Below are 27806 nucleotides of genomic sequence, written 5' to 3' on the forward strand. Positions count from 1 at the left end.
CACCCCACCCAAGCCTGTGTCTACATCCTAGTTCCTGGCTCCAATCAATGTGTCACGTCACACGGACCCAGACTTTACAGGTGCAATTGAGGGAAACAAGGAGATGCTTGGAGAATTGTGATTAGCCATCCGTTGGTCTAAAGGAAGAGAAAGGGACCATAAGTAAAGAATGCCACAGAACTCTGACAGCCATTGGGCAGACATACAAAGCAAGCTACACAGAGAAAAACAAACACAGATACAAAGGCACATCCACACATACACACCCCTCTCAAAGCCGTGGCACTGAAGGGAGCCTTTGGAGCTCAGAACCTCTGTGGTAAAAGCAACTAGGTCAGTGTCTGTCCTATAAGTCACTGCCAAATCCTCCGTGGGCTATAGCCTGAGCTATTTTGTTTAACGATTTTTATTTGTAATTTTTATATGTACATAGGTACATTTCTCTGGGTTAGGCTTTATGCATGCAAATGCAGTGCCTTCAGAAGGGGGCAGGAGATCCCTAGGACGCTGTTAGTGTGCCATGGGTGATGGGAACTAAAGTCAGGTCCACTGTGAGGGCAGTGAAAACTGCTGAGCCATCATTTCAGCCTCCTCAGGAACAAGCCTTAGTGGCCCACTTGAGAGAAGTGGACACATGTTTTGGGCTGAGCAAGAATGAGAAAAGCGGAAGACCTCTGTATAAAGCCAGGATGCACAAGGTTATTTATAACCTCAGCCAATTTTAAAACCAGTCTTAAAACTAGGGTTTGGAACCAGAATAAGAACACACAAATAATTCAGTTCTTAGGCAAAATATCCATAACTTAAGAGGCCAAAGCCCCTCATCTACGGGCTGAGGCAATGCTCAGTTGCAGAGTGCTTGCCCAGCATGCATGACACCCTGGCTTCAATCCCTAGCACCACACAGAAACAGATAACTAAAAATCCCACCATCTATCTAGGAGTTCTCAAGCATTGCTGAGGTCCAGAAGACAAACAATAATCACCAAGAACAGAGAAAATGCAGATAACCATACTCACAAGCTAACGTAACTGGAAAACAACTAAAAAACCATGTGTGCCCATGAGAGCACATGGAACATTAGTGACCAGTGGCAGTGGACTGGTGGCAGTGGAGAGTGGGGCATCCACCTGAGAGCATCTGTGAACTTCACTGAGGAAGTGCTGCAAGCCACTGCAAACAAATGCAAGGAGAAATCAACTTAAATACATAGGATTGTTTCTGTTTGAAAGTGAGGTTCTGAAAGAGAAGATACATCTAAGAAAGTACGAAAATGAATAGCTATCAAAAAATTGATAGAAAAATATAGCACATAGTGCAGAGATATAACTATGTGCATACATAACTATTCACAGAATAACATACACAATTAAGCACAGACATTATATGGCAACTGATTAATAAAACCAAAAGTAGCTAGTTCAGAGTAGTAACAAAAAGATTACCTCTGGCAAGACTGATCCAAATATAAATGCACAGATGGTATCTAGAATAAAAACGGGGCCTAGAAAGACCACTCAGTCAGTAAAGCACTTGCTGCCCAAGCATGAGGACCTGAATCCGAGCCTCCACACACATAAAAGCCATGTGTGGAAGCATTCACGTGTGTTCACAACACAGGGAGTCAGAGACAGGAGAATCCCTGGGGCTTGCTGGCCCCTGAGTCTTGCCATCTCAAAAAGCAAGGTGAGGGCTAAGGATGTGGCACAGCTGGTAAAATGCTGGTCATGCAAGAATGAGGACCTGAGTTTGGATGCTCAGTCCACACATAAAGAGCCAGGCACGGTGGTCACTCCTACAATCCCAGGATTTGGAACCTATAAGCTTGCTACCCTGCTAGTCCAGTCAACTGGAGCTCCAGGCTTAGTGCCTCACAAATTAACCTGGAGAGCAACAGAAGACAATGATGTCATACTCTGTTCTCTATATAAATGTGAACCCACATACATATGCATACACACACACAACATACCCAAATACACACAAAAAGACCCAAGATTAACCTCTGACCTACACTTTCACGGACACATGTACATACACTTGTACACGTGTTCGCATCTGTACCAGCATGCATGCCGACATGCCTACGCACACAAACACAGATAAAAGCAAATGTGATGGACAAAATATAATGACCATTATCTGCTAGCAAAAGTTAAGACTTTGGTCAAATGGACATACTCCTAGAAAACTCTACATTGCTAAAAGTTAAGAAACTTAACTTAAGCATCCATAACCAGCAATAACAACAACAAACTACTACAACCACACTTCCAAAAGGAAACAATAGGCCCAAAGCGCCAGGCAGGTCTATCCTATACCTCCAACCACAGCAATGTTTAAAGAACAATCCCTGACTTACCCAAACTCCTCAGCAACAGAATGTGAGACACTGCAGAGTGGAAAGTGGGCTCTGCCAGCTGGGAAAACTACACTGCTGGCTGCCAAAAAGCAGATGCCACAGTGAGTGATCTGACATCTTTACACCAAGGCAACCGGTGACAATTCAGTCCTAAGCACCTCCAACCACTCCACCTCTCCCTTAAAAAGGAGGTGGGATGGTGTAACAAAAATAGGTAAAGGTGCTTGCCACCAAAACTAAAGAGTGGCGTTCAATACTCAGAACCCATACTGTGGAAAGAGAGAACCGGCTTCCACAGCTGTCTTCTCATCTCCAAGTGCAAGCATGCCATGTGCACACATGCACACACACACACACACACAAATGACTTTTTAAAACTTTGGAGGTATGTATGCATGTATGTATATATTCATTTTACTTAGAGACAGTATCTCCCTGTGGCCTCAAACTCACAATCCTCCTGCCTCAGCTTCCTGCATACTAGCCTTAGATATATGCTATTACAGGGTTCTCAACATAAATCTGGAAAACAGGCAGTAGGGGTGGTGTGCTGTTACTGATGATTGGCTGTGCTCCTCCGAGGAGCAGAGGCTGTGCTGATGTACCTCCGAGGAGCAGAGGCTGTGCTGATGTACCTCCGAGGAGCAGAGGCTGTGCTGATGTACCTCCGAGGAGCAGAGGCTGTGCTGATGTACCTCCGAGGAGCAGAGGCTGTGCTGATGTACCTCCGAGGAGCAGAGGCTGTGCTGATGTACCTCCGAGGAGCAGAGGCTGTGCTGATGTACCTCCGAGGAGCAGAGGCTGTGCTGATGTACCTCCGAGGAGCAGACAAGACCAGCTAATGAGTCCTGGGACGACAGCCACAGCCTCAGCCACGACCCCCACGGCTGATACTCGAGGGCCAAAGGAACTATCTCAGCCTTGACCTGAACTTTTCCACCCCCATGAAATCTTTGTTTTATTTCTTCATCCAAAGCCAGACACTAATCAGGGCTGGCAGAAGGCCCAGAAGATGGGTAACCACCTACTTAGCCGTCCTAAAACAGTCTTTGTCCCTTATCAATAAGCACAGCTCAGAGATAACCACATGAGTGACCTTCTGCCAAATCAATGAAGAATAAGTGGCCCTCTGTATCCTGATCATGGGGCTCTGGCCCTATGCCAAAAGGGGCTGACAGAAGAGTCAGTGAACCTGTGTGTCTACACAGTAAAGCCCTATTGTAACTTAGCACCCATGTCGGCTGCTTCATGCCATCCACAGGGATGTAATTAGACAGCACATGGCTGCATTTCCACTGCCAACAGCACAATTCAATTATGGTGTTATCTGCAGAGGGAGTCATAGGGACTAATGAGAAGGAAGATTAGATGGGAGCTTAACATCCGACTGCAAGCTGCAACAATGGTCTTTGTATTAGAAACAAATCATTATTGACACCGCTCCAAGGGTCTTGACAGTCACCTCCTCTCACGTTCATGAACATCCAGGATTTTAATATCTTCATACCTACAGCATACCCATGCAGATTTCAAAAACTCAAGCTTAGAAGGTTAACAGTTCTGCATTTTGCTTAAGTGCAGTTCTTTTTGCATTTACAAAAAACAATTTTTATCTTGCAACTCCCCACCCCCCACCGCCACCGATCACTCTGAGATGAACACCATCGCCAAGGCTCTGTGGGGCCAGGCCTACTTGCCATCAGGACAAACTTGTCCAGTAGGGCAGTCCTACACTCCTCATCATGTATGACAATGATAATTGTCAGTATTATCCCTATTAACTGAACAGCACTGGATCTTTTGATGGTGAAAGTAACATTAATACTAACATCAATAAAGCAGTGATAACTGCAGATCAGCCAAGTGCTGACCAAGTACCAGGCCCTAAGTACCTGATCATTATTAATTTAATCCTCACAACAAAGAGATAGCTAACACTGACACCACTATTCCGTTTACACAGAAACTGAGCTGCAGAAGGGTTAAACAATTGTCAAGGACACCACAGAGGAAGGAACTGGCTGAAGTGGAATTCAAAGCTCAAAAGTGGTGTAGGAGGCCCTTCTGTATTTGTGCTGATTTCATTGGTTGAATAAAGAAGCTGCCTTGGCCTTTTGATAGGGCAGAATTTAGATAGGCATGGAAGAGAGAACTGGATGCTAGGAGGAGGAAAGCAGTGTGGCAGATGCCATGCTTCTCCTGCCCAAGACGGACGTAGGTTAGACTCTTGCAGGTAAGCCACAATCATGTGGTGACATACAGATTATTAGAAATGGGTTGAATCAAGATGTAAGAATTAGCTAATAAGAGGCTAGAGCTAATGGCCAGGCAGTGATTTAATTAATACAATTTCCATGTGGTTATTTCAGGGGTTAAGCTAGCCAGGCGGCAGGAGACAGCCCGCCACTCCTCCTTACAACACAGGAGCTTAGCTCCATATTAGTAATTACACAAGTTCTAAGCTCTTCGGCCCAAAAAGTTCCAACCTTCTTAACGATGTGGATGGTATTTACAAATCTTGAGTACACATTTCGATAATTAGCGTCCCCCTCACGAAAATATCACAGAGGTGCATGCCCTCCAGACAGTAAAACACTCAATGCAGAACGTGTCACATGCTGGTGTCAGCTAATTGCAACCAAGAAACTGCTCTCAGGATTTAGTGACTACAAAGTCTTCAAAAATAGTGAGTGATAGTCTTGAAAAATAAACTCATCCAGAGGTTCAAGCCAAGAAAATGAAAGGGACATTCAGAATGATGCCAGAGAGAAGACATGCAGAAACCAGTATATGCCTCCTAACCAATGAAAGGATAAATTAGTCACAAAAACAAATAAAATATGAGCATACAGCTGTTTACCAAACAGCTCCTGTGTGTTCTAGACTAATGGAGAGATGCCGTGGTACAGCCTTTGTCCTCCTGAAACTGGCATTCGGGTACAATAAAAAGAGCAATGTAAATGAGCTATAAAGGCATAAATAAGGCAGGAGAGATGGCTCAGTACATAGTGTGCTTGCTTCCTCCTGCCTCCTGATTTCCCACATAGCACATCTGGAACAGTCCTGTTGTTGACATTATTACTAGATCCAAGGCCTTGCGTGGTTTCAGGATCTGCAGGGAAGAATCTGGGGCAGGTGGAGGGGAAAGGGTATGACTTAGTACAGTATAACCTGGGAAAAAACAGGAGAAACTCGTTTCTTCTCTTTTCAGAACAGAGAGCCCTCTTTCTTTATCCTATTCCATAGTCCTCCACCTTGGAAGGGTGTATCTGGACAGACTTTCAGGGTTTCCATCTGGAACAGTTGTGAGAATTTTGTAGGAAGAAAAACCTAAGATTTTTCTGGGCAGGAGCATAGGGAGCAATAACTCTACAGACTACTTGGTTTTGATCCTAGGTCTACAAATTGTCTTCGTGAAGATAGGAGCATCAGTTTCCTTTTATATAATGTGACTAAGAACAGCTCCTCCTGAGGTGGGATATTACCCACATAAACTGCTTACACCAGTTCTTGTCACATAGTAAGTACTATAAAATAAATGCTATTTGCCGAGACAGAGACTTACTATGTAGCCCAGACTGGCCTGAAACTTGGAGTGATCCTCCTGCCTCAAATGCTGGAATTACAGGTGTATGCCATCATATCTGCCTAAAATGTAAGCTTCTGATAAATTAAAAGAGGGGCAGAACATCTTTACCATGTTGAGTCAGTTCCTCAAAGGTCAGAGCCTGCTTCTCACTATGGAAGCCCTGTTTTGCCCACCCAGGTCGTATGGTTTCTGCTATATACATTAGGCACATTCAACCATGGACTTGCCTAGAGTCTCTAAGATTGACATATAGCCCTGACAGGTCTCTGCTTTTCTTTTTGCCTCCTTACAGATTGTCTCACCCACAGAGCATCCAAGTAAGCCTGAGAATGGAGCTGAAGTCACTCTTCCCATAAATCTCTGATTCTCTCCCACGCCTTCAGGATAATCTCTGAAGTTCTCCCAACACCAGCCATTCCATAATATGATATGTCTCTTCTGCATCTGAGGCTGTGTCCCCTTTCCTTCCCCTGGCATATATACTGACTCTCCCCAGCCCATGACGTTTTCTGTGTCCTTTCTTGGAAAGCTGCGCTACAGATCTCCTCAGATTTCTAATAAAATGTCCCCTGATCAAAAGGCCTCACCTGGCTTTATCTAATACAGGAGGATTCCCTTATGACCTGTTCATATTTCTTTTTTAAGTGTGCATGTGTCCTCCAATGCTGTCTACCTGATGTTTTGAAACAGGACCTCGACTTGGCTTGCAACTAACCTATTAGGCTAGAGTGACTGGCTAGTGAGGTCCCAGGGTCCTCCTAGCTTTGCTTCCTCAATGCTGAAACTCATAAGCCAGGACCAACACATCTGGCTATTTTATATGGTTCTGGGGATTGGTCCTCATGTTTACCCCACACAAGATTACTTTCTGCAGGAAGCAGCTTCTTCATCCCTCAAAAAGTCACTACCGTCAAGACCTCAGTTCTTGCTGTTTTGAGCAGAGGTAGGGATTGAATCCAGACAAGTACTCTGCTATTCAGCTGCTTCCCTAGCTCCAAAGCAATGTGATGATTCAACAAGTTCTCCTCTGTGTTTGGATAAATTGATTCTGAAGGAGAGAAATGGGTGAGGGAAGAAACACTGGCTCAAGACTCAGGCTGGCCAACACAATGGTAACTAACAAAGTTGTAATACTAACACAATAAAAGCCGACTCTGAGGCTCACTGTAGAGCTACAGTAATCAATACACTGCCGACACTAGTAAAGAACCAAACAGAAGCCTCAAAAATAGACCTCCATAACTGCGGTCAATAGTCTTTGACAAAGAAACAAAGGCAATACAGTGTGGAAATAGTAACCATCTCACAAACCCTAACTTAGAACAAGACATCCCGAGACTTGGAAAAGCAGGACACTGGTCATAGCCTCTCAAGGACACTTCTGTTCATGGGGACATTGAGAGCCCGCCAAGATGACAGCTCGGTTGAGTTACAGTGGAGCCTGTAACATGAGGAAGCTGTAGGATACAACAGCCACCCTCACCCCGGGCTCCAACTCCAAGAAGCCTCTGTGACTCAGATGTATTTCTGCAATGGAGAGAAGCAAACAACAGGAAAGGGGCAGTATTGGATGTCCTGAGAGCTTCCTGCAGTCGAGCCCTGTTCAGCCATGTGCCTCTTTTCTCCATCTCCTCCAGCCATGGACTGTACAGTAAGGAGCACAGGCCTGAAGCCTGAGGCAGCATATTCTGCAAATAGGGGCACTGAAGTGTGGCCAATAGGACAGAAAGAAAACCTGGGACCTTCTGGTAAGGTCTGCGATAACAGGCTTGTTACAATGAGTACGACTTCCTCATTACTCCTGTCAAAGAATCAATCAGCCAGAACAGACCAACAGCAGACTTCCCCGAGTATCCATAATTATACTGTAGCCTTTCTAAAGAAAACCCCTGCTGACTAATACTAAAAACCAAACCTTACGGTGAATTTAAAAATGCTAGGAGAGAAAGAATGCCATAATCATGTGTGAATCAAAACTGCCTGCTGTCTCAACACACTGAATGACAGCTAGGAAAATGAACAGATGCTGATTAGGGAACAAAGTCAGCTCAATTTCAAGCTTCAGTTCCACAGTAATAAGCCATGATGTGCTCTGAAAATTTTACAACAGAACCAATCTCACTGCACCCAAACTGCCTCACAGCCAGGATCAAAACTGGAACAGAGTTCTGCATCGGCACTAGTGCACCCACAAAGGCCAACACAGACTCCTAAACTATCCTACCAGTAGAAGAGAGTTCCATTAGAGAGAGAGAGGGGCATGAACTAGGATCTGAGATATGGGGGATGGTACATCAGTCCAAGGGACCCCTGAGCTTACCTGCAATGATCCCATCCATCTGCTCCAGGGCAGCTTCCAATGCATGACTAGCATCAGAAGTCATGGCTCCTTTTGTCCACTTAGTCTCCTCCTGCTGCTCCTGAAAATTCAAATACAGAACAAAGGAGAAATTACAGAAGTCATGCAATATATGTGCAAGACCACGAAAGTGCTTTAGATCCATCCGCATACATTTTTTCAATGTTTAAAACAGTAGCTTGCCTGAGGTATCATTGATAAACAAAGAACTGCATATATTTAACGTATTCTGTCTGTTGTGTTTGGAGATATACAAAAACCTCATGACACCGTGACCAAAATAATGGTAATAAACATAGCCAGCAACTTTAAAAGTTTGGTTTGTTTGTTTGTTTTAGGGCTAAGTGCAGTTACAATGAATGAAAAAGCTACTTTTTCTACAAATGCCTAAGTGTGGAATACTGTGTTCATTGCACGTACATCACACCTTCATTAAGAATCCAGGCCAGGGGCCAGAAATATATCTCAACAGTTAAGAGTCCTGGCAGATCTCCCACAGAACCTGGGTTTGATTCCCAACACCCACATGGCAGCTCACAATTATCTGTAACACCCGTTCCAGAGGATCTGATGCCTTCTTCTGGCCTCTGCATGCAAGCAAGCAAAAAACTCATACACATAAAATAAAAATATTTTTTTTAATCTAGGCCAGAGCCAGCAAGATAGGTTAGCAGGGGAAGTGCTTTCTGTGTAAGCCTAACAACCTTAGTTCCATCCCCAGGACCTGTGTAGAGGTGGAAGGAGAGGACAGTGACAGGAGTTGTCTTCTGATCTACACACACATGCTGTGGCACACACAAATAGTAATTACATGGTGAACATGGGGGCGGGGAAGATCTGAGCAGAGGGTGTTAGTTTCCAGTATCTCCATGCACTCTCCCTCCTGGGAAGAACACTCTTTCAACATGCATCTTGAGCATTGGCGTTTTGTAATAAAAAGATACCAACTTACCAAGAGTCCCCTGCAAGACACAGCTGTTACATCTCCATGCTGACAGTCAAGGCCCCAGAAGCTTTAACAATCGCTGGGGGAGACCCTACTGTCTTAGAGCCACATGTATCCCTTATCACAGTCCTTTCCTGGATGTGTGATCCTAGCCAAAATACTCCAACTGTCACTTTCCTTCTTCCAAGTGACCTGTGTGCCCATCTAGAAGGGTCACAAAGATAACTTCCTCCCCTCACTCCCATCTCACCCACCCAGGGCAACTGCTCCCACGTCTGGATAACCTGCCTCGTAGAAAGACACTGAGGCTGCACTGTCCTGCTTCTCACCTCTCTGGATGACAGGAGAGGTCTTACGAAAGCATTTGTCATCCTAAGAAGATACTGAGCTCATGTCTGGAAACCGGGAACAGGAGTCATTGTTTGTTTGCTCATTCAGCAAAAACCTACGCATGTGCCTAATGTGCATCCTCTTTTGAATGACCCAGGCATCGTTCCCACGCCAAAGCACAAAACAATGGTTCTGAAGGGCTCCACTCGCTTCCCGTGTGACATGGGACCCCGGGAGGAAAACAGGCACCACACAGCTGTGGCTTGAGAGATGAAACAGTAAAGAAATTTAGGATCACAAAGAACTACTCTGTGTGCTGGCCCAGAAATACCGTATACGATCTACTGTGTGATCACTGAGCCTTTGTTTCATCGACCGCAAAATGAGGGCAATAGCATCTTACAAGGTTTGTGCTGGGATTAGATGGTCAGTAAAGTCATATTGAACACTCCTTGCATACAATAAGGTCTGGTTTTGCTGTTTTGCTTTTAAGGTGAGGAAATACCTCTGGATATACCTTTACCAGACCAGTTCACATGACAAGATTTGAAGGTAAAATGCAATGGGCCAGGGAAGAAGAACCCAGCTACACTCAGAAACTGGTTCCCCTGCAGAAGAGCACAACAAAGGAATAAGGCCATTCTGCACACAGAGGAAAAAGCAGTATTCCACAGCACCAAGGTCCACGGAGGGTTCAAAAGCAAGGGCACTTGGCTAGGTGGAGGGGGGAGAACCCGTCTTAAGCCAAGAACCACTGCACAGCTAGCTTAAGGGAATAAGAACATTCACGCATAAAGGAGATTCAGAGACCTGACTAGTACTTCAGGGTCCTAGTATGGGGTCACACACTCATGGGCCAGAGCCCCCACGAAGCAGGAAAGCCGTCTAGGCTGGCTCCAGAGTGTGGCATTACTGGAGTCTAAAATGGGTCAGGACAGACAAAGCAGCAGGGAAAGGGGAGGCAGCAGAAGCAGGGCTTGTTCAGCCATAGGGACACGAATTTTGAAAGACTTCCCTCCGGAAACCATCTCACTGCTCCTAGAAGGGAAAATGATCATGATCCTTCCCGTGGTCTACGACAGCAGTGAGGCCAGACAAGCTTGGCACAGTTCTTCCCCTAGTTCTGGCCTGCCATTTGCTCCCCGCTCTAAGACCATGCCATCCCCTCCGCTCTTGAGTTCACTCCCCAGCTTTCTGCAAGGCTGGTTTACTCTCACCCTTAGGGCTCAGCTTCAAAGTGCCTTCTCGGAGAGGCCTTCCCTAGAGGAGAGTTCCTCTAAAGCACACTATTCCTACGTATCTCTTCCACCGATGCGTTCACTTCCATCCTGTCTCCTTCCCAACAGAAGAAAGGACTCTGTCAACCCTTACTACCCCTGTTGTCTCGGCACCTTACAGGATACTTGGCAGTTTGACAGTAAATACTTGTGAGAAAATGATGAATCCAGGCAGCCATGAGCCCCTGAACTCTGCTGGAGTTGGCACTGGGGGGTACTGATAACCGCTCCTACGGGCCACACAGTCTACTGGAAAAGACGGAAGGATGAACAAATCATTATGGCACACTGTGAGGTGTACTGACAGCGTAGGCAGCGTCACTGAGTCTTGACAGACGAGTAGGATCTTTCTCAGAAGGTAAGGAGGAGAGCGTTCTTCCAGGTAAAGAGAGGGGCACATGAGGCATGTAAGGGCAAGACACAGTAGGCTAAGGTCAAATGGCTGATGAGATTATACAGGAGCAATCGGCTACTCAAGGAGTCAGAGCCTTCCACAGGATCGGGACACTTCAATAAGAGGAACCTGGGAATCACTTAATAGCAGCGTATAAATAGAAAACGATCTCAGATGGAAACGGAGTGAAGATTTTTAAGAAAGATCTCATATCTCAGGGGGCAGGTAGGCTCCACTGATGAGTCATGGCTGGGACCAGGATGAATCCCATGTTGGGACCAGCTCCATGGTATGTGTCTCTGCAATAGAGGCCTTAAAGGAACCACCTAGAAAATCTGCCCAGTGATGAGTTCGTACTTGGCAAACAGCAAGCGGATGGATCCTGGGAGCACCTTGGGAGCACCCTGGGAGCCCACAGAGAGAAGAGCGTGAGTCAAAGGTGCGTCCTTGCCACCGCCCAGGAGGACTAGACAAGCTGCTCAGGGCAGAGCTGATGAGCTCACTTCTAGACCTGCTGGATCTGAGGCAACAGCAGGACACGTGAGAATTGATGGGTTCCTGCCAGCTGTCACAAGGCCACTGTGGGGTATTATGGTGTCAGGAGTACAAGGGACAATAAGAGCCTCCCCCAATTCTGTGAACGCAGCAATCTTACTAAATCAGGGAACCCAGGAAGTCTCTGGTCATACCCCTTCTGAGCTGCTGACAGCCACTCTCCCCATTCCTAACTAATATAGACTGTGTTGGCAAACAACCCACCATGGGGCAACCTTGCCTCTGTAATCTTGGGTTTAAAAAATAAATAAGCTTCAATTGTCTTTTCACACTTGTGACATTAAATGCATATGGTCTTCCTACACTAAGCTATTCTTTAATTTCCGCTGAACTGTCTGGGGGATTCTATATAATTCAATTCAGTTTTAACATTACATACAGAATTGGTCTCAGATCCCACAAATTGAGGACTCAGTCCCACAGGCTATCCCCACCCCAGATGCCAGTGAAATGTTCAGGCCTCTGGACTGGCTGACTATAAAACAAGAGGTCCACAACCCCTTCCTCAGATTTGATAATCTGCTAAAACGGCTCTCAAAACTTAAGAATCATATTTTGCAAAGGGTTAAGTGTGGGGTTAAGAGTTCTAACCCATGGGGCTGGAGAGATGGCTCAGCAGGAAAGAATGTTTACTGCTCTTGCAGAAGACCTGGGTTCAGTTCCAAGCACCTACACAGCAGCTCACAACCATCTGGAAATCCAGTTTCAGGATACCCAATGCCTGCTCTGACCCTAGCAGGTTCCTGCACATACATGGTGCACATATATATACTCAGGCGCACACACACACACTTAAAGTCAGTTCAAACTCTCCAATCTCACGGTTGGTTCCTTTGGCCACCAGGCTTCATTCTCTGAGAGCCACATCATCTGCATAAACTTACATATGGCTGAAAGGGGTTTATCATAAATAATAGAAGTTATTTATTATTATTTACAGTTTACTATACACACAACACACATACCCCTCTAGTCTTAGTTATACATCTAAAAGTTACTCTATACCTCACGAGTTTTAGGAGCCTTCTGCTAAAAACCAGGAAAAACAATCACATACATCATTTCTTATCATACAAGATACAAACCTCAGAGGCAATTGTGTTTACCTGACAACAGACCATGATGTGTCTTCCTTGCCTTCTGTTTCTCCCCATAGGGCAGTATTGTGTGACAAAACGTTCCCTGGGAAGATGAACGTACATCTACTCACCCGAGACTGGGAACCCACAACAGACCAAAGTATAGAGTCCACCTGGAGGAATCACTGAATACTGGAGTCACTTACAGGAATATGAGTGAGGAGTTACTTCAGCAGCAAAAATGACTCAAGGACATCTATACCAACAAGGTCCATGCCAACATGGGTGACTGCTTACAGAAGCTAGGAACCTGGTACACACTGCACAGCCCATAGGCAGCTCAGCAGGTTGGAGAGTGTCCTTTCCAATTGACTCTGGTCTGAAGGTCTTTCAGGCAGTTGGGTGGTTTCTGCTTCTTCCTCGCTGCTGGTCTGATCTCAGAGCAGTTTTTTTTTTTTTTCCTCTCCTAGTTATTTTGACAGCTCAGCCTGTCTGAGTTTTCTTGGCAGATAGCTCTTGCTTACTCTGGCAAGGAGGGTCCTAGTGAATCTGATCAGTTTCCAGGACTTCCTAAAGCTATTTTGAGTTGTTTGCCTTCCTGCTTAAGAAGCTTCCTGAAGGCTGGGATGTTTTGAATCTCTGCAGGAATTGTTACACACTCCACCTCTTCCTCAAGGTCTTCTATTCTTTCTGCTCCCTCTTTCACAATGACTTTGGAGGGGTAACTACAGATGTCTACCTATAGCTAAGAAACAGGCCACCAAGTCACAGTAACAGTCACCTGTTCTCAGTCACTTTACCAGTGGTTATGAGTTGAGGCTGACGGGCACATCACATCCATCTAGAAAACCATAGATATTGTTTCCCTATTTCATCCTATGACCTCCCCGTACCAGACTTTAACTCCCTCTTGTTGGGCCTTAAATCCAATTGGAAGGCTGCTGTTCATATACCCAGAATAGCCAACCAAGAGGCCTGTCCTGCCTGGCTTGTTGGTGTTGTAGCACTCAGGGTCCATAGCCAAGTGGGAATGCTGGCAACACTTCACCGCCAGCAGCCTGCATGGACCCCTCCATCAACACAAGGCCAGCCAGAGGGGTGGGAGTCCCAGTTCACACCCAGCTTAACTTCTCCACATCCTACAGTCAAAGCATGCACAGGTGATGTCTTTAGCAATAGGATCTTACCTTCTGGTTCTAGCATACAATCAACAATAGTAGTAACAGCTTTTTATTATTTGTGGGGCTTCAGGTGCTTCTCTGACCAATAATCCCAGGAAAGCAGCCTTGATTCAATAACCTTCTATCCTCTAGGAGTGTCCTTCTTCATCCACATAGGGGACCTTTTGGATTTCAAATCTTTGGCTATTGTTTTAACAACCCATTTTTCCTTTTAATTATTAGCCCAGGCTTGTAGGATTGTAAGGTAAGCGTAAGTATCATTGTGCCTGGCTATCTCTTCAATGGCTTTCCAAGTCTGCAAAACACTCAGGGGCTAGCACTATGTCTATATAACCAAACCTTTTCCATAGGATGGGCAGAATAAGGCAACATCCCAACCACCACATAACAAAGACAGCACTGGTGAAGTACTCTGATGTCTGTGGTCATCTGTTGGGAGCAAGAGTCAGCTGACCCCAGAGGTTCACAATTAAGGAGATACTAAAGTCAAACACAAGCAAGTTCTAATCAGCATGGGAAAGGTTCTATCCCTTAGTATCAATTGCTTCCTTCATAGATCAAAGCTGGGTAGAAAGCATGGATAGAAGGTGCTAAGTCAATTAGCTCTCTGTAACCCTCAGTAATCCCCTCTGAGCCATTCTGCTTCCATATCCTAGAGCTCTTCCATGGCGCTCCCTACATTTTTTTCCATACCTGACAAACTCAATGGGCCTGACTTAATTTGCTCAGATCTACCACCCAGGGATGAAAGGAACCATGGTCTTGTTCTCTGTGCCCTACCTACTGCTTCCCTGGATCAGAGAGGCCCTGCATTGGCACTGTAGCTGTTGCCTGCCCATTAGCCATACCTAGCTGTTGGGAAGCTCCTAACTAAACAAACTCTCTCGACCCCTAGTAAAGGGACTCTGGCAAGCCTTGCCCTTGTCCCCGATTCCTTCTGCCTTGCTAAAAACCATTAGATTACATTGCTAAAGCTAGTGCCCAAGGTCTCTTCCCTTATTTGGCCACTTTCTCCTGGGGTTGACTACTAAGGCCCAACTATCAAAGAATTGAAGTCAGAAATTGGGGTTAAACCTGAAGATCCAAAAAGCAAAACAGTCAGCCACTGGCTCTTACCTCAACCTCAGTTCAACCTCAGGAGGTGATCCTGCCTCCTGGAATCTCAGAAGACTGTATCTGAGTGCTGACTTGTCCCATTTTATATTCCTCTTAGGGCTGGGATCAAAGGTATACACCACTGGGATTAAAGGCACGCACCACCGATTTCTATGGCAACTAGGGTGGATATTGGGATTAAAGGTGTCTGTATAAGGTTGACCAGTGATGGGGAAGCCTTGTTAATCAGTTATCTTTAAAAGGTGGAACCAAGTTAGGGTGTGTTTTTCTGGGACCCAGAGAAAAACAGAGCATGACCTAGGTGCTCTCTTACTCTCTCTGTGTGGTTCCCTCACGGCACAGCTGAGCTTGGACTTCTCGTTCCTGTTTCATGGGTTTTCCCCTTATAATAAATAAAAATATAATTGTTTTATCTTTTAGCTAGCCTGGTTATTTTGTGAGTCGAGTTAACTTCTATAGACCAGTGGGACTGTTTTACTCTCAGATCTTCAGGCAGTCTTTATTTATTTATTAAAATACATTTGAAATGCCACTATGGATGACAGCTCAAAAAAGCTAGGAACCTGGAGCACACTGCACAGCCTACAGGCAGCTCAACAGTTTGGAGAGTATCCTTTCCAAGTGAATCTGGTCTAAACCTCTTCCATGCAACTTGGCTGGTTTCTGCTTCTTCCATGCTGCTGATCTGACGTCTGAGCAGCTTTTTTCCTCTCAGAGTCATCTTGACAGCTCAGCTTATCTTGAGTCTTCTTGGCATCTAGCCTCCCCTAAGGGTCTTTTTTTGCAGCTTGGCTCTGCTTTCTCTGTCAGGGAGGGTCCTGGTGTATTTGGTCAGTTTCAGGAACTTCCTGAAGCTATTTTTGAGTTGTTTGCCTTCCTGCTTAAGAAGATTTTTGCAGGATAGAACGTTTTAAACTAGTACAAAAGTGTTGGACAACAGGAAGCAAGGTTTCCCTCAGCAGTGGGTTGCATTGGACATGTGTGACAAATATACAGAAGCAATGTGCTGAGGGGTATTCCAGAGAGAATGGTGGTGAAGAAAATAAACTGTGCATCAGAATGGACACCAACTGACAGAGAAGAGAAAAATAGACAGCCAGACTGCAAATCCAAAGAGGAAGTTGGATGAGCTGTAAGCGAACAGTAAGAAACAGAACAAGTTATCTTCCCTATCAATGGGGAAAGATTGTTTCTTTTTATAATATGGTAGAATGGCTTAGCCATTCTATAACAGCAACCTACTAGATAAATAACAGACAAATGGGATTACCAATGTGGTGTGGAGACTCTATCTCAGGATGGACACGGCTCTCAATGTGTCCACAAAGTAACCGTACTTATAACAAACACAGTTAAAGCCAACCCTTAACATGGCCATGCACTTAGCTCAGATGAGCAGTCATGCTTCTGACACCAAGAAATAGGCTCATCCTTGATCACAAAGCTCAAACAGGGCGTTCTGTTCAAGAAAAGGTTCAGTCCATGTATCATTTGCCCTGCCCTGCACTCAGAGGATGACGGCTTTCCTCTATGGATGACGTCTTTTCTCTGTAAAGATGGTTCCGCCTGTAACTCCTGCTAAGGAAAACCTTACTTTCCTCTCTGCTACCAGAAATGAAGGAAATGGCCCTTGTGCCTATTAAAGCAGCCAGTGTGGGAAGAACAGTTATGTGTAGAAACGCACCCTGTGATGACAACACCATAATCTCAGGAGCAGCACACAAGCCAACGGGATACCTTGAAGCCGAACAGGACAAACTGGGAGCAGGGCTGGAATTCCCTGGAACCCCTGCTCCTCCAGCCTGGGAAACAGCTGAACCCAGCAATCACGCAAGGTAGGCACAACCTATGCAATCCCTTACCCAAGTGTCATACAACATTCATGATGTGTGGGTTCATCTCATACCCAATCTCTCCCCAGATACCAAGAAAGGATAAAGGAGTGCTGCCATACCAACAGAAATTGAAATCTTTGTCCTGTAACACACAGGCCTCCCATAACCCACAGCTGCTTGTAAATGGTTATTTTAAGAGAGGCATTCTGCTCTTTCTGAGCTTGAGAGACAGTCTCTGTAAAAATTAAAAGAAGCATCTCTTTGCGGGGGGGGGGGGAGGGTCAAGGAACTGTTCAAACGTGAAAGAGGAAAGAAGAGAGGTGCAGGAGGTCCTGGCAGTGCCCAAGTCCTCAACCACATCTGTAGAGACCCTCAAACAGGATGTGCAGCCAGACAAACTTCAGTAAACACCTAAGCCCGGGGCAGGTGACATGGCTCAGCTCACTGGCCAGCTGGTCTAGCCAATCAGTGAACTCCACATTCAATAAGGGACCTTCTCTCAAACATAGTGGAAGGTGGTGTGTAGTATCACACACTTCAGTCTCAGCAATCAAGAGGCAGAGGCAGGTGGATCTCCATGAGTTCAAGGCCCCCGGGTCTACAGGGTGAGTTCCAGTTTAGTCAGGGCTACCCAGTGAGAGACTCTACTTAAAATATTTTAAGAAATGAATAATTACAGTGGAAAGTGACTGGGAAAGCATCTTATGTCTCCAGAGGTACAGTCACAGGTAGGTTAACCTGCACATACACATACACACATACAAACACACACACACACACACACGAGAGAAACAGACACATAGAGAGACCTGGGCTCTGCCAAAGCATGACTGTGGTTCTTTATATAACTTATTTAACTTTTCCATGGCTCCAAGGGGCATCTTCAAATCCATATAAAATGAATCTTGCTGTTTGGGGCAGAGTAAACAAAGCAGACCTCAAGTAAATACAGGAAACTGAACCCAAACATCTAATTTAGCTGCCCACTAAAACAACAACACAAGAATTTACTCTGGAAAACAAAAGGCACGAGGACACAGAGAACGCAATAGGAGTCACGGAGGCGATGCCAGAGTTCCAGCAATGTACCAAGCGCCGATGGATGTCAGCCCAAAGCTCTGGGAGAGGTTTCTGCGGTAACATGAAGCTGAGAACACCAGCGGCATCTGACTGTAGGAGGTTTATATAATTGGTGAAGAATTTGCTTAACTCAATGATAAGAAAAGTACAAAAACAAGCGCGTAACAAAGAAATGCCACAGAAACAAAACACAGTCATTACAGTGAACCCCACATACTGATCCCACCAAAACTGCACTGTGACATGGATAGATGGACAAGTGCTGCCGGGTCACAGGGTAGAGCAGTAAACACAGCTAAACCCTCATCCTCAGGGTTTCTACATTTCACTAAATGATGAGATAAGAGAGATAGGTAATAGAACAGGCTATGGTTTAGAGATGAAAATGAAAAATATTAAAAGAATTTCAGTGTCTGCACCCCAAGAAGAACAATGAGAATACACAGATCTGGGAGTGTCTGTTTTAATAAGTTATGTATTATTATTTGACTCTTTAAATTGTGTGACTATATCATAGTGACTAATATTTAAACAAATGGGTTGGTGAGATGGATCAGTCATAAATTGCTTTCCATACAAGCATGAGGGACCTGCATTTTGATTCCTCAAACCCACGTAAAGAAAAAATCCAACAGTAGTGGCATATGCATGTAACCCCAGCACTGAGGTGATAGAGACAGAAAGATCCCTGGACTCTCTGGCTAGCCAACTTAGCCTAACGAATGAGCTCTAGGCCAATTCAAGATCCTGTCTCAAACTGGATGGATGGAACCTGGGGGAACAAGATTCAAAACTGTCCTCTGGTTCAGCATACACAGGCATGCTGTGATGGCTATTCTTGGTTGTCAACTTGACTGCATCTGGAATGAACTCTAATCCAGAAACGGAGGGCACACCTGTGATCAGACCTTGAGGTAAGAAGACAACAAGCCTTTGAGCGGGTTCTTGAGGCTGGAAGGCACACCTTTAGTCTGGGCCATACTTTCTGCTGGAAGGGCAACGGAAGAAGGAAGGATGTATGTTTTCTTTGCCTGCTTGCCCTTGCCTTTTCAGAACATTCATTCCTTCACTGGCATGAAAGCCTACTTCTCCAGACATCCAGCCTTGTGGGACTGAGCAACTACTGGATCCTTGGACTTTCCATTCATAGCTAGACACTGTTAGACTCAGTCTCTAAGTCATCCCAATAAATTCTCATATACCTATACATACATATGTATGTATATATACATGTATATGTGTGTATATATCTATATAGATAGAGGGAGATTCATTCTGTAAGTTCTGTGACTTTAGAGAACACTAATACACATGTATATCCACACACATATACAAACACATACACATAAATTTAAAACAATTAGGGATAGGGTGCAACCTAATGGTAGAACACTTGCCTACCATGCCTATGGCCCTGGGTTTAAGCTTCAGAACTGAAAATAAAAAATTGGTAGGTTTTAGCAGTGAACAGCTTTAATTTTAGTACTTGGGAAGCAAAGGCAGGTGGATCTCTGAGTTCGAGACCAGTCTGGTCTACATAGAGAGTTCCAGGGCAGCCAAAATTACATAGTGAGACCTATTTAAAAAATAAAAGACTGCGAAGACACTATTTAAAGCAATCAAACAGAGAAGCTTCTGAACGGATACAGAGTAAAAAACAGGAGTGCCTGGGATGCCCCAGAATATTCCAGCACAGAGAGAAACTGCAGCCAGGGAGATTCCAGGTGAGAGGCGGGGAGAAGAGAGAGAGAGAGTGTGTGTCACCAGAGGAATATGAGGAGACAGGACAACTAGGTGTACCCACACTCCTGTGCAAAGCCAGGAAGCATCTTCTTTCCAGACTCCAGCCAGGGGTGAGCTCATCTGCTTCCAGGGCCTCAGCTGGCCCTCCATTACCTCACCCAGATGATTACAAAAGCTGTCCAACTGGTGACCTCCATCCCAGCAGCCCTTCCACTCACCCTACCCATCTCAGCAATCCTCAAACTTTGATGTTTATCAGGATCACTTGAACAGCTCTTTGAGTTGAGTGCCAGCTTCTCTGGCATAGAGGAAGCCCTAGACTCTGCCGGGCACTTCACCAGCAGACACAGGGCTGTTTAATATATAGATTCAACCTACCAGGTTGAAACTTTAACTTCCATCATAACCCTTGGCAGCCTTCTGCTCCATCCTAATCAAATCCCTTATTACTAGTGGTGTAGCCCTGAATATCTGACATCTGACTACCCGATCTCTCTTTCCCTCTTTTATGACAACAGCTTTCTCTGTTAAGCTCCAATGTTCCTCTTAAGCCAATAGTTGCAGGAAACTGAGCTCTATCCTGCCCACCTAAATGTGATTTCACCTTATCGCTCCCATCCTGCAGAAAAGGGATGAGAGAGGCTGTATGCCCAGTCTCTTCCCCTTCGTCTCTATTACATGTCTGGACTTTGGAATGTCATCTCTATAGTCCATGGAGAAGTGGCTACAGATTTACCAACTAATCGTCAGTGTGATAGGTAGTAGGAGCCAGTGCCCCACCACCCATGCCTAACACCTACCCAGGGAAGACTCCCAGGTTTCTGAGATGGGATGAGGGGCATTAAGGCTGTGTGATCTGTTGGGGCCACCCAGTGTAAAGATACAGGGAGAAAGGTGGGTATTCTGTGGCCCCAAACAGATGAGTAAAAAATGATTAAGGGACCCCATGACTCATGCTACCTGGAAAAAGAAACATCAACTGTTCTAGTCACTTGGCCTTTCAGAAATGAACATAAAGTCCACAGGGCAAGAAGTCATGAGTGCCTGTGTTCTCCAGCTCTATAAGAACCCAGGAAAGATTAACTGGCTGTCTTCTCAGCCCGGGCCAAAGGAGAGGGGCATTTTCTGAAGAAGACTGGCAACCTGATTCTATGCAGCTCTTCTGGTGTATGCTGTGTGTTGACACCTTCTCAGATAGAGGGTGTCCCTCTCCAGGGCCAAAATAACAAAGAAAAAAAAAAATCAAGAAGTTAATTCTCTAAAATAAAACCTGTCCCTTCAGAATCTCAAAGACTCAAGAGCCTTTTGAAGACAAGGTCTCTCACACCTGCAAACTAGACTTACAAGTTTTAAGCAAAGATAAGTTCCATTTAAAAATCTGTACATAACTCTAATCTAGTTTTGGGTTTAATTTGCTTCTCTCTTGGTTTCCTTTAGACACCGTAAATGTAGTCACATATTCTCAATCACAATGTTTACAACTTTATACTATTTCCCTTCTAATCTATGCCAAAACTAATTACCTCACACCACCCCTTGTGTGTATATGTGTTTGTGTGTGGGTGAGGGGAGTGGGCATGTTTGTGTGTGTATGCTTGATGTGTACAGGGCCATCTACACACATGCAGCCAAAGACCAGAGGGTGGGAGATGCCTCTACTTTCAGTCTCACACTGGTTTTGAGACAGGAACTCTCCCTAAACCCAACGCTTGTCATTATGGGGGCTAATCCAGTTGATCACTGAGCTCCCAGGCTCCAGCTATCCCTGCCTGCAGTGCTCTGGGGGTAAGGTTTGCATGGCCACACATAGTAGCTTCAATACGGGTGCTGTCAACCTGAACTCAGGTTCCTATTGCTTTTACAGAGATCATTCTTAGCCTCTAAGCCTCTCCCTAGTCTCCATATTCCTTTTGTGAATTGTTCTTGTATGTTTTGACACAATCTAAGAGTACAATCACCACTATATGGTTCTTTTTCCTTTTACTTCATGGCTCTCGACACTTTGTAAAAAATGTTATTCTATTTTTAGTGATAACACTAAAATTAGGAATAACAATCTGCTGAATGTGTTACTGTTTATACATGATGCTTCGGTTAATGGCATTCTTTCTTCTAAATTTCCGACAAATAGTGCTCCTTAGATTCACAAGCTCCAACCCTCTTTACATTCCTGTCTCAACCAGAGGTAGTTTCAAAAAATAAGTCTTGAACTATCATGACACTTTCAGATTAAAGGAACAAAGTCTTAAGAGGGAGATTGAGGCAGGCTAGAAAGACAGAAGAATTTAATGGGGTGTGGGTAAGGTTAAAAGCCCCTCATGCTGGAACTGGTTTAGTCAAGAGTTCAATAAAACTGATAAAAGCCAAAATGGCCTACAGACAACGCATATCTTCTTCCTAAAGGCATCTCAAAGACATTAAAAGTAGCAAGCTATGCTTAAACAGTGCCTTTAATTCTCTCTTCCCTGAAGCTAAATAATGTACCTAGTAGAAATCATCTGAAATTCTCATTTATCAGAGAAAAAGCTTTAAGAAAACAAGTAAATCTGTTTCTATGTTTTTTTATTTAATTTTTAAACTTTGCTTAATCTGTAAGCCTTGTTGTATAGTAGCACATTCCTTATACAAGACAACTCAGAAACCACAGAATAAAGCCAGTTTAAAGACACCAGTTTAAAGGACCCATGATTTAAGGCTGCATATTATCCTTTTTTTTTCTTTTTTTGGTGTGTTTCGTTTTTTTGAGACAGTTTATCCATGTAGCTCTGGAGCATGCCCTGTCCTGTCGCTCTGTAGAACAGGCTGCCTCTGCCTCCCGAGGGCTGGGATCAAAGGCCAATGCTGCCTGCCTTATATTATCCTTTTCTTACACATCTCTACTATTCTCTAAATTCTTATATGTGTGCTATCTCTTATCTCTACTTCAAAAACTCGAGACCACTGCTTTACTCTGGTTCATTCTGTGGCTAAGTCAAGGGTCTGCTTTTATGTCGGTAGAAGACCCTAGGGGGCAGGAGAGCTCTCCTCAGACCCCCGGCTGCAGCGCTGGGCTGTGTCTCTACCCAGGACGATGACTGTCCATGGGTCTTCCCGGTTTTCATCCTCAGCAGGTAGGTCAGGTCTGGTACCATTTCCGTCCTTCTCCCATCTCTCCAGGCTCCTGAGCTATGTCCCCTGGTCAAAGCACTGCCTTCAAAATGACTTCCCTGTCTTCCTAACTGTTCTTTCAGTCTGCAGCCTCATCTGCCACCGCCACCATCCCAATCTTCTCCACAGCGGCCTGGGTATCCACAAAAGAAGGCAAGAACCCATGGAGCATGTATTCATCAAATCGCATGTGTACCAGAGTTCTTCCTTAACCAGCGGTGTCCTTGAAAAAAGTCCTTTAACATCACCAAGCCTCATCTTTGCTATTTAGAAGATGCAGGAGTCAGTGTAGGGTCAGTGTAGGCTCAGTGTGGGGTCACAGGAGCTCAAACCTGTGCGTGGAAGTCCACAGTCATAGCAGTTATTCTCCTAGCCACTGCAGGCTCCTGTCCTGAGCAACAATGACATCACTGTCACCAGCCTGCTCCTGCTCTCAGTATAGGATGCTTAGTTAAGACCCTTGTTCCTTCTGTTACCTCTCCTCTTTTAGCACCCAATTCTAGCATCTTCCTCTCCAGGGCCCCTGTCTTAGCCCCCACTCCACCCACCACAGACTTCTCCAGAGTACTTGCCACATTATATGTAGACTTTTTTGGGTCTCAGTGGTAAGCCCCTCAAGGGCAAAGCCATGTTTTTCTAACCTTGGATCTCGGCTCACATGGCGGAGGAAATGAACAGACTAAACAGATGCCTGCAAGAGATGAGGGGGGGAGGATTCTTCCATTTATGAGGTTGTGAAACAGGGTTATCTGCTTCCACACCATATTGGTGGAACAGGCATAGGACAGACCTTCCCATTCCTAAAGGGAGCAATTGAAGAAAGAAGAGGGTCACACAACTGCCATGGAGAGGTTCCCAAAGGTGGCAGGCCATGTTACCTGCCTTCCCCTAAGTCTAGGGCCATGAGACCATGTCAATCAAGTCCTAAAAAGCCCTGATGCCCCATGTTCCATAGTGAAAGCCTGACTGTAAAGAGAAAAGGAGTCTACCTGACCTGAGAAGACTGCCCCAGAGCTACAGACAAACTGTGTCCTAACCCAAGGACAAGGCCACAGGTATTGGGTCCCCTGAAGACAGCACAGCAAAGCATCCTCTTGTGACAGAGGGGTCAAGGCATCCCAGAGGCAGGAAGCCCAGAAAGTTGTTGCCAGAGATGCAGAAGTTCTTTGCTGGATCATACTTGGGTCTAGTAAGAGGCGGCTTTCTTCCATTAGTCACAGCAACACCTTACAAGGTCTAAGAAAAGCTGAGTAGGAGAAAAGAAAAGAGTGTCACTCAAAGTAAAGAAGTTGCTTTATGAGGCTCCACCTAGTAACACATCAGCAACTTCTAACAACACACACTAGGCTTTGCAGCATCAAAACCACTGAATTCTCTTGCCTGGCTTGAAGTTCTGAAGCAGCATTGCTCCCTTAGCATCTTTTCCTATTGTGCCAGTTAGAGGACAGCATATACTGGGCATTGCCAGCCACTCCTTAATAGTGATTGTTATGAACATTTGTGCTGCATGCAAGCCAGCTCTGTGGAGCACAGCAGATGAATTCCTTTGGCTTTCTGGAAGTTCCATTTCAAACCCGGCCCAGCTCCCATCACATGTCCTTGCTGCCCCACCACCAGCCCTTCTTGGCATAGCCTAACCCAGATGCTTCCACTTAAGCATTTTCCCTAATACGCAGGCCCTTCTCACCAAACCACAGTCCTTTAAACAAGACCAACACCGTGTAACAGCAGCAGGACAGTCACACAGCTCAACACTCTCCTCTACAGAGCACAAAGAGCATCCTGGGGCACCGAGACCTCACTTCCAAGTGCCACAAAGTCATATTTCCAGCCTTGCTGTCCATCAGTGTTGGAACCAGGATAGATATCTCCCACCCTATTAAAATGCAAGCTACTCAGGAGAGAGACCACCCAAGAGAGCAGGAGACACTACCCTGTAGAGCTGAGCCCAGCCCACGAGTACAGTCACGTCAGGAAACCAGTGACTGGAGTGGCTTACATTTCAACAGCATATCTGATCCTAGATGAGAAAGCACAGAAGAGGATGGCATTTCCCGTCATCTGGTTATTTAATACCTTCCATGGCATCTTCACCTTCCTCTGACCATTCACACCCCCAAGTCTGCCCCTGCCATTCTGCTCAGCACCCGAGCTGGTGATCTCTAATTTAAAGAACAACTGTAGTAAGAGTCTACAAGGACACTGGTGACCAAGGTCATGGTCTTACCCTTGTGCCCTACTCTGGGTTGTTAGGGCAGATCTGAAAACACACTACACAAGACATTGCACCAGGGGACGGACTCAGGGTGGGAGTGTGAAGCGAGGTTAGAACACAAGCCTGTGGAGGAAGACGGGGACCAAGCAGCGTGCAGGCAGCAGAGCGCCACAGCCTTCCACTCATCTGCCCTTTAGTCATCCCATAGGACAAGCTGATCTGTCTCCACGCAGAGGGAGGAGCCACTGTAGCCACTCAGAGAACTTTGGGTGGATGGTTCCTTGCTTCCTTCTGAGAGCCTCAGAAAATGCTAGTCTAAGAAGTAAATGTAAATGGCATGGATGAGGTGAAAAGGACCAGGAATAACTCAAAACTGCTGTGTAGTGCCCCCCCTCCCCCCCCCCCCCCCCCCCCCCGCAGGCCCCCAAACCCACTGTTCACAATGCATCACAATGATGACCAATGACTTCCTGCCTAGGTGATTTCCACCTGCCTGTAAATGCGGCCTTCAGGGAGTTCTCAGCAGGTTTCCTGCCTCCCAGGAGTGAATAGACTTTGTCTGCATTATCTCATTAGTGAGGGATACATTACAATTATCAGCTCTGTTTTGCCAAGTCTGTGCAGAGACCAGAGAAAGAAGGACAACAGGTGAAGCTGAGGCCAGCTTGAAAACGGCCTCACCTCCACTCACCCCCTGAACTTGTCCTGCAGGCAACCACATCTCTGAAAGGAGCACTTGGAAGCCACCTACTCTTGCCACTAATAGTGTGGGGGAATGCAAAGAATAAAAGAAAGCACCAGTACCAGAGAGCGGTCTATGGTGGTGTGAGTCTGAGCTGGAGTTAGACTGAAAACCCCAGTTTAGACTCTCACTCAGTCTGCTGGAATCCCTGACTTCAAGCATGCCCCTGTGTGCTTTGCACACTGTCTCCTCAACTGAAAGACCCCTCTTCTCTCCAGTCTCTAGGAGACATTACATTTTTTTCAGCGTTCAAACCATTCTAGACTCTGCATAACACACAACAGGCACTCACACCTTCATTTAATGTTTCATGTTGCTGTGGAGACATCCAACGGAAGAAGATGGCATCTTCTCTTGCATGGCTAAGTATCTGGCTGGTGAGCACGAGAGAAGGACAGAGCATGTGCAGCTCAGTCCTGTCCTTCTCCCTAGGGACATCCTAATGAGGGAGGTGGCCTGTTTCCAGTGGAGATACATTTATGTATGCCTACACTAGAGGTGGCCATGTTAATTCTGCAGAGGGATGCCTAAGGATCCTATTCTGTGGCACCACATTCTCTATAAATAACGCCATCAGCCATAAAGCTGATAGCTTAGCCTCCCTCCAACGTATGGTCCTGTTTTCCAGCTGTTGCCAAATTTAAGTAATATGAACAATTAGCATCTCTCAAATGAAGCCAGGCCACTCAGTGAAGGACAAAACAACAGTGCCCACATAATTACTGGTTCCCGTGCAACTGGTGACCAATAACACACCATCTCCAAGGGTAGAAAGAAACACCCTCAGTAGCTACCAGGTGGCTTAGAGCCAAGGATGGTGTACCTACTTTCCCCATGTGCTCCAACTCGGAGCTCGGCTCTGCAGAAACCTGAGTTGGTGCTGACTCATTTTCCCACGTAGGGCAATGCAGAAAAGGCGGTCTGGAAGGAAAGCCATCTGGGTAGTGGCTGCTGGACGATGCCTGCCAAACTGAATTATCCTCAGTGTCTGGACTTTGGATGAGCCTTGTCAGGTCAACCAGTGTGAATCAGATCCTCATCAATATGAGCATTCCAGTGGACACTGGGGTGTCTAACCCAACAAACTGCCTCCCAAAAGTACTTGTCTCCATCTGTCCCCCACTCCACACACCTGTCACCACCATGTTACACAAACCCTACTTCACTGACGGGCTTCTGTGGGTTATGTATCTCCTCAGGCCTAGAACTCACCTCCCCCCCCACCCACCAAAAAAAAGCATGCTCGCTTTTCTTCTTGACAAGGCAGACACACACTTGCAAAAGTACATGCTTACACATTCAAGTCACCTTCTGAGATACGTGGATATGCTGTCGTTATATTGATCATAGGGCTGATTCAGAGAAAAGCTTCAAATACAACTTCAAATTGAACACTTTCCCAAAAGTCTATCTGTGCCTACATTCCTTGTGGCTCATATGAGCTCTAACAGCCATTCAGACTGCCCTGAATAAGTTCTATCATCCAACCCAACTCTTCCCTCCTCTCATCATCTCTCAGATTGTGGAGGCTGCCTCCTCTGGGCTTCTGACTTCTAGCCAACTTCCCTTCAGTCCATCCTTTCCAGGACAGTAGGGTATGTTCTATGGAGCTGACCCCCTACTACTTGCCATGAAAACACAGTCCCATTTTGTAGCATAACAAAAGTCCTCACCTTCCAAGTGTGAGTCCCAAACACACCACAATACTTCCTACTCCTGAAAGACAGAAAGGTTTTCTTGCCAATGGGCATGTCGCTCTATGCCTACCATGCACTCAACCTTAGGGTTCAATCCCCAGTGCCATATAAACAAGGCATGGTGGTGTATAACTGTAATCCCATCATTCAGGAGGTGG

General features: G+C 45.6%; 1 protein-coding gene across 3 annotated transcripts in view; it reads right to left on the minus strand.

Moving 5' to 3' along the window:
- The window catches only part of Ppfibp2 (PPFIA binding protein 2), a 151095-nt gene that overhangs the window by 101737 nt on the left and 21552 nt on the right, over positions 1 to 27806 (minus strand). For all 3 annotated transcript variants that reach the window (XM_041666885.1, XM_041666884.1, XM_041666883.1), the window contains exon 2: positions 8273 to 8372. In XM_041666885.1, the coding sequence (XP_041522819.1) occupies positions 8273 to 8336 (64 nt within the window). In that variant the 5' untranslated portion in view covers positions 8337 to 8372. The remainder of the gene's footprint in view (positions 1 to 8272; positions 8373 to 27806) is intronic.

This window comes from Microtus oregoni, unplaced genomic scaffold, assembly GCF_018167655.1.
Source record: "Microtus oregoni isolate MIOR12 unplaced genomic scaffold, Mior012 000016F_ref0000370, whole genome shotgun sequence".
NCBI lineage: Eukaryota > Metazoa > Chordata > Mammalia > Rodentia > Cricetidae > Microtus > Microtus oregoni.